Source organism: Capra hircus, unplaced genomic scaffold (genome assembly GCF_001704415.2).
Source record: "Capra hircus breed San Clemente unplaced genomic scaffold, ASM170441v1, whole genome shotgun sequence".
Taxonomy (NCBI): domain Eukaryota; kingdom Metazoa; phylum Chordata; class Mammalia; order Artiodactyla; family Bovidae; genus Capra; species Capra hircus.
This window is the reverse complement of record NW_017215092.1, coordinates 14,576-22,334: the sequence shown is the minus strand read 5'-3', so window position 1 is coordinate 22,334 and position 7,759 is coordinate 14,576. Positions and strand designations below refer to the sequence as shown.

Below are 7,759 nucleotides of genomic sequence, written 5' to 3'. Positions count from 1 at the left end.
GCTCCCTTTCCTTTCAGTACTTGTCCCCAAAACTCTACAGCCCCCAAATCAAGTTGTGTTACTTCAAGGTTTTGCCAAAAATCAACCTTTCTTTCTCTCAAGTCTCTCTCTGTCTCTCAAAATCTCTCTTTCTCATTAATTTTTTTCCTGCCATAACTTCATGGAGACAGCTGTGCAAATTTTAAAATGATAATTGCTTTTCTGCTCATCATCATTATGTGACAGAATCCATTGAACAGTAAACGGTTGTCTTCCAGCAAATTGTCAGATCAAAAGAATTGATCAGCTGGGGCTAACACAAATTCCCCTTCCCCCGCAAAAGAAGCTGCTGTAAGTAGGATGCATGCATTTAAATAGGAAACAAAAGCATTGGGATTTTCACACAGAGACACACATACACCTTATTCACCCAAGACAAAGAGGGAAAGAAAGAAAAAGTTGGCTCTACCTGCAGTTGTAGGTCCGGATCTCTTTGTTGTCTCTCTTGCACTTGATCGCCACGAAGATCATAGTGACAAAGAGGATGCCAGCAATGGAGCCCAGGGCGATAATGAAAATCAGAGACAAGTTCACCGAGCCCATCGACTCTTGGGCGTCGAGAGCAGGGGACAGGTAGATTAGGACGAGCGCAGAGGCGGAAAGAGACGTCTTGCCGTGGTCGTGGGCCACCACGATAAGCTCATAGGAAGCCTTGGAGCTCTCGCTGAAGGTGCGAGTGGTTCTGACTTCGCCATTGATCTGGTCTATTTCAAAGAAACCGCGGTCGCCCTCTGTCATGTCATAGGTGACCCGGCCATTCTCTCCCTCGTCGTAGTCATCTGCTTTGACGACGGTCACCAGGTAGCCTATGCCTGAGTTGCGGGGGATGTAGACTTCCGCGGTGCCGTTGATTAGCGGCGGGGCGGTGATGACTGGGGTATTGTCATTGACGTCGAGGATGATGACTCGAACAGTGGCATTGCTCTGCAGCGAGGGCAGGCCGCCGTCCTTGGCCAGCACCTTGAATTCAAATGCCTTGGTCTGCTCATGGTTGAAGGATCGCAGCGCATAGATATCACCCGAGTTGGGGTTGATGGAGACATAGGTGAAGACAGGCATGTCTCGCACCTGTGACGGCACGATCTGATAGGAAACACTGCCATTGAGACCCAGGTCGGGGTCTCGTGCCGACACCGAGAGCAGATAGGCACCGGGTGTGTTGTTTTCCTGCACAATGACCTGATAGTAGGGCTTAGAGAAGTGCGGGTGGTTGTCGTTCTCGTCTGTGATGCGCACGGTAAAGGACTTGGCACTCTGCAGCATGGGCACGCCGCTGTCGCGCGCCTGGATGGTGAGGTTGTACTGGTCATGCTGCTCGCGGTCCAGGCGTCCGTCCACCAGGATAGTGGAGAAGCTCTCATACTCCTGCAGCCGAAAGGGCACGTTGCCCAGCAAACGGCACTGCACGCGCCCATTGAGGCCAGAATCTCGATCAGACACCCGCACCAGGGCAATCACGTAGCCCGGGGGGCGCTCTCGCTCACCTCCACCAGCTCGCTGTTTACCGACAGCAGGTTGATGACCGGCGGGTTGTCGTTGGTGTCCAGAACGCTGACGGTGACCTTGCAGTGTGCCGGGATGGAGTTGGGCCCCAGGTCCTTGGCCTGCACATCCAGTTCATAAACGTGGCCTTCTTCATAGTCTAGGGCACCGGTGACGGTGACCAGGCCGCTGTGCGGGTCGATCTGGAAGAGCTCTCTAGTGCGGTCATTGACGTAGCCGTAAAACGAGTAGACCACCTGGCCATTGGTGCCTTCGTCTGGGTCCGTAGCGTTGAGACGGATGACGGGAGTGTTGGGAGGTGAGTTCTCGGGCACGCTCACTGAATAGGTGGACTCTCCAAACACCGGGTTGTTGTCATTGGAGTCGGTCACTTTGATGCTGAGGCCAACAGTGCCCAGGTGCGGCGGGTCGCCGCCGTCGAGCGCAGTGATGCGAAAGCTGTAGTGCGACTGCGTCTCGCGATCTAGACTCTTCTCCACCACGAGTTCGGCGAAGCGCGAGCCGTCGCCGCGGGTCTTGATCTCCAGGCCAAATAGCTCGTTCGGAGTCAGCTCATAGGTCTGCACCCCGAAACTGCCCGAGTCCGGATCATAAGCGCTGTCCAGCGGGATGCGCGTGCCCGGCTGGCCGCCTCCGAGATCTCCAACTCAATCTGTGCCGCCGGGAAGCTGGGAGCGTTGTCATTAAGGTCCTTGATCTCCACCTTAATCACGCAAATCTCCATTGAGCTGGACATGACCTCGAGCGAGATGATGCACTTGGGGCTCTGGCGGCAGAGCAGGTCACGGTCGATCTTCTGCTTGGTGACCAACAAGCCCGAGCTGGGGTTGATGTCCACCAGGTGCGGAGCCGAGTTGGACACCACACGGAAGGCAGAGGCCTGCCGTGGGTCCAGTGCGAAGCCCGCCTCGCGCGCGTCCTTGGCCACGTTGGCGATCACTGTCCCGGCGCGCTGTTCCTCTTCTACCGAATACTTGAGGTTAATGAGGGCGGCCGCCTGTGTCCATAGCACAGCCAACAGCAGCAGCACCGGCAGCAGGAGTGACTCCATGGCTGCGCGGGCTCTGCCTGGCCTCGCCTCTCCACACCCCTCCGAGACCGACGCCGCCGGCGCTCCAGCTTCCCGCCGACTCGGGACGCCTGTTGCGCGCGCCCCGGGGCCCCGGAGGCCGCGGGAGGAGTCCCGCCCAGGGCGGCCCGGCGGCGCGGGGGGAAACCCGCGCCGGCTCCAATGTTGAAGTTGCGGCGGACCCGGCGGGGGCTCTCGCGGGGCCCGGGGGCTCCGAGGGGCCGAGGGAGCGCCGTGCGGCCCCGAGCCCCCTCCCTCCAGCCCGGCTATTCAGTTTTCCCCCTTCAAAGTTAGCCCGGCGCGACTGGCCGAAGCGGCGCAGGGCTGCGGGTGGAACCGCGTCTGAGAAGCCGGATCGACGCGCTGCTGAGTCCGGACCGCACTGGAGGCGAAGGCGGGGAGTGCAGTGCGGGTACAGCCTCTCAGGCACTGCCCGACCCGCCGCGGCACGCCGGCACTGGGGCTGGTGAGCACGCTGTCTGTGCACCTGGCATGCGCGAGGATCTACCCCAGTGCCCCTGGCTCACTGCAGAGACAGCACCCGCCTAGAACGCGCCCTCCGGGATCCTGGGGGGCCACGCTGGCCTTTTCGAGGCCTGTTGGGGAGAAAGGGGGGTCGCAGGAGGGAGTTTGAGTTGCTGTCAAGCGCCGCAGCCGTCAGAGTATCCGGCTGAGCGGGATGGCAGTCCTCCAGCCCGCAGAAGACGGGGGAGGGGATAGAGGCTGCCGAGACGAGAGCTTGCTCCCTTGCACTGTGGTTGGCTTCAGAAGGCTTGAGGGGCGCGTGTGTCCAGGATCGGAGGTGGACACGGAGTCACCCCCACTGAGCAGCTGGACTGCGGACTTCTGCGTCTCAGAAATTAAAGTTACCAATGCAGCCCGAGGCTCCACGTCAAGTCTGTGAAAACCGGCCGATGGAAATTTGTCCAAGAAAATAAAAGTCCAGGCTTTCCAATGGCCGGGGGCGGGGTGGGGGAGTGGGGAGGAGGGGAGGGAAAGCAACAACAGTACCGGCCAGGAGAGGCGGGGCCGCCGCCGCTGGTACCAGGGGCTTCTCCTCCTCCCTCGGTCTGGACTGGGGTGTCGCTCCGAGGGCCGCCGCTGCCAGGGGAGGAAGCCCTCCTAGCTCAATCGCATGTCGCTGGGGTCCGCCTCAGCAGCTGCCACGGTCGACGGTTATGTCGCCGCCAAAGTTTACTTGCGGGAGCTTCTTGATTCCATCCTCCTGGAGAGGCGCTGGCCGCGCTGCGTTGGGCTCACACCCTCCCCGGCGCTCGCGGGCATGGGAGGTCTATCTCGCTTTCTCCTTCTGTCTTGGGCTGTGGGTGAATGTGTGAGAGAAAGGAAGAGTGAGTGTATGGTGCGAGGAGTGTGAGTGGGGAGTGTGAGAGAGCAGGGGTGGGAGGTTTCGGATCTCGGATGAATCCGCTCAGCCGGAATGCAGCGGAGCGCAACGCGCCAAGGGCCCGCTCCGGGCTAGGGACGCGGGTGCCAGTGCCCCCCAGGCAAGCAAGGGATGGTGCGCGGGAGCCGTGCTGCCGTCTGCGCCCGCTCGTCAGTCTCCCCTCTGTGCCTGCCGCCGCCGCTACTGCTGCTGCTGCTCCTGCCGATGCCGCAAACTACTGGCGGTGGAGTCTGGAGAGAGCAGCAGAGAGAGCCGGAGCTGCTGAGACAGGCTACGCCAGGCACTGGCCAATCAGCGCTCAGCCCAGCGGCCCCCGCCTTGGGGCGGGGCCAATGCGCGGGAGGGGGCGGGGCCAGCCGGAAACTTACACACTGGCGGGACCAAGTGGTACCCCGGCCCGCCGAGGCAAGGCAGCAGTCTGGGAGGCCAGTCAGGCCCAGCAGGGGCTAGAAGGCAGGGTGGAGCAAGTCGAGGGGTGTGCTGGAGCTGCCAGCTGAGCCTCCCCAGGAACTGCGCGCCTCTCGTGTTTGTAGAGATTGCAGGAGAGATGAGGATTTGATTCTCTCGGTGTGTTTATCTCCCTCACATATCTTCATATTTTGAATATAACATTCATATTCATATTCTTTCTCTCCCCTCCTCCCGCCCTCTTTTTCTCTTCGCCCTAGGTTTGGTCTGTCGGTTTCTCTTTCTTCTTCTCGGTTAGTGGAAGGAAGAAAGGGAAGGAGAAAGCGCCCCAGACGTGGTCATTCATCCAGCTCTTGGCCAGTGACTCTTCAGCTAAGAGCCGCGGCAGCCATCCTCCCGGACCGTCATCCCATCCCTCCTTCCCGAGCAGACCTGCGAGCCTCCACCCCCACCCCTGGCGCAAGCAGGGTCCCTGACCCGGTTCGGTTCGCTCTTGTCTGTTGTCTGTTAATCAAATGGGATCTGTGGCGCAGGGACTGAGCCACCCAGAGGGCTGGACATATTTTCGTTGCCCCTCACCCAACCCCACTGGAGAATTTAGCTCCCTATAAATAAACTGTACATTTGAGAAGAGCAGGTGGGCGGACGCCGCCGCACCGCGCCAAGCTAGGAGAGCCGCGAGCCCAGCGGGAGCTGCGGAGCTGGTGCGCAGTCTACGTTGGTCGCCGGCAGCTGGAGCCGGCGCGGATGTGCGGGGCGCCCCAGCTTTCCTGCAGTACCTCAGTCCCAGGGGGCTGCCAGCTTCTCTCTGGCGGTGGTGGCGACGGTGGCTGGCGTGTGTCCGGTGCTGAGAAGCGGGAGGCCGGCGTGGCCGGGGTTGATATCAAACGGCTTCCCTTCTGGACTGAAGGCGCCCTGGGGACAGAGGGGGACTCCTCCCTGGCCCGTCCTGATTCTCTTAAATTAAGGTCATGGGCTGGAAGAATCCAAAGTACTTCTCTGAACAAGTTGGGATGTTTTGTTTTTCCATCATAGATTGGGGGTGGAGGAGGGCTGGCTTCTGAATTCACAATTCTGAAAGAGTGCATCACCCTTCTGAGTGAATCGTCTTGGATATTTGGGAGTCTTGGGTGAGCAAATTCATAATTAAGCCAGAGACACTGGCCTGAGCCTGTGTGCTTAAAATGAGACTCACTTTTGCCCTTTTAAAAACATTAAACAAGGGGAAAAGGCATTTGAACACATAATAGGTTTTCTCAAAACTGGCCATGTTTTTGCAGAGAACAGCCTAGCTGCTTTTTAAAAATATTTATTTTCCCAAGAGGAGCTAGTTTAGCGGCCTTTACTTTGGCAGGAGGAAGAAGAAGACAGCTTTCTCCCTCAGAAAGGAATTGTTCTGGGATTGAGTTTGAGGACCGCGCCCCCCCCCCCGCCCCAACGTGCATCTGAGACCAAGGGGAGGGCGCAAAGAGCTTGATCCGCTTTCCGCGTGGGGGTCGTTTCACTCTCTCATATTAGGATGCAATTCAGCCCAGAACATCTAGGAGAAAATCGAAGCATCTGCAATGAGTGTCATTTAATTTGGTCATTTAGAGGTGCAGGTGAACAACAGAGTTGTGACTCGAGGGGAGCCGCGTGGCCCGCCCGCTTTTCCGCAGACCCTGCCTGCCGAGGACAGTGACAACATGGCAGGCAACGCGGATGCACCTCACAGGCTCCGCAAAGAAGGGCTCCATTTGATTTATCGCAGTTATTTACCTTTGATGCCAGCGAGTGGGAATGAAGTGCATCTTGGTCTAATTAAAACGGCCTAAAAGGCATTTGAAATGGGTTGCTATCTGATCACGGGATATGAGTTCGGCGTTTGGCAGCGTTCTAAAATATTGCTTGGACTATTTAAACAGAACAATTAGCAGCATGCTAAAATGTTTGCATGCTATGCTTAGAAGCTTTAGCTGTAAACTTTAAGGCGATCTGTTCTCCTTTAAGTCAAAAAAGGATGATGCTGCTTCCTTGTGGCGAAGGCTGTCAGGAACCCACTGATCAATAAAAGTAAACTGGCGCCTCCATGGCTTGACTGAGCGGGAGCAAAGAGTCTGAGAAGTAGTCTCGGCCATTAACAATCCCCCAGGTAACGAGAAATGGAAGAATTACTCAGGTAAAATGATTATCATTGCCGTGGCATCTGAAAAGACCCACACAACAAGATAAGAGGGCTGAGGATCTCTTACCTTGGGGAATGCTAATAGAATGTCTATAGTCTGTTGTCTTTAAAAGATAAATAAGAGAATTCAATCCATGTACAATGTCATTACCTTTGTAATTGCAATCACATTGTAAAGACATGTTCTGCATTTGCAAAGACAAATGTGCTCGCTTCGCTACAGAGATCACACGGGGTGCCCAGGGTCCTGCTCCCTGTTCACACTCAATGCTCCCCGCCTTTCCAAGTAGAGCACCGGAAGTATTCCCAGCTATACTAAACCGCTTTTATGAAAACCAGGTGCCAGGGAGGCTGGGCCGTGTGCCTCTGCTTTCCTTCCTTCTCATCACCCGCAAGCTCAAAGTGATAGTGACACCTCCCCTCCAAAAAATAGTTCTTCCATCCCCCTGGTCTACTTCCACAGATACCCGTAACACAGCCGCCGCCGTTTGCTCTCAGAATGTATTTTTTGCTAATAGACGCACGTTATCATTATACTCCAACAATGTTTGCTAATAAACACACTTGATCATCGTACTCCAACAATGCTACTAAGTGAGTAGCCAAAAACACCTTCACGATCAGGAATTTATTAATTGAATAAAAACAGTTCTGGATGTAGATAATGAAAACGAAAAAAGTTCTCTCAGTCTTAGGTTCCCTTTACTTCAATCCTGAAGTCAGCCCCGCCTCTTCAGCCTCTTTAGAGACACAAGAGGGACATCTAGCGACCGTCCTCAGTATTTTTGATCCAACCGTTGCTGAAAAACACTAGGCTCCCCTGGGTATCAACTACATTTCTGTGCAGCCCAGGGCAAGCTCTCTGGGCCATTGCTATGCGGAGGAAGCCAGCTCTCTGGGCCATGGTAGCTCTTTGGATCACTGAGGCAAGAATCAAAATGGTAAGGAGATTTTTTATTAATCTTTAAGATTTCAGTCATGCTACTGAAATAATGGTGAATGGCAATGAGTGAGTGATAAGTCACTCAGCCGTGTCCGACTCTTTGTGACCTCATGGATGGTAGCCTACCAGGCTCCTCTTTCCATAGGATTTTCCAGGCAAGAGTACTGGAGTGGGTTGCCATTTCCTTCTCCAGGAGATCTTCCCAACCCAGGGATCGAACCCAGGTCT

The 7,759-nt window shown here is 56.0% G+C and overlaps 1 protein-coding gene across 1 annotated transcript; it reads right to left on the bottom strand.

Annotated features, from left to right (window-relative positions):
- Nucleotides 1–448: 448 nt before the first annotated feature.
- On the bottom strand, nucleotides 449–3,574 carry LOC102182016 (protocadherin-19; the record flags this gene model as incomplete). Its single annotated transcript, XM_018045554.1, is given in 3 exon segments — nucleotides 449–1,511; nucleotides 1,514–2,167; nucleotides 2,170–3,574. Coding segments are annotated over 3 exon segments (2,141 nt in total), but the record flags the coding sequence as incomplete, so codon positions are not given.
- Nucleotides 3,575–7,759: the final 4,185 nt, after the last annotated feature.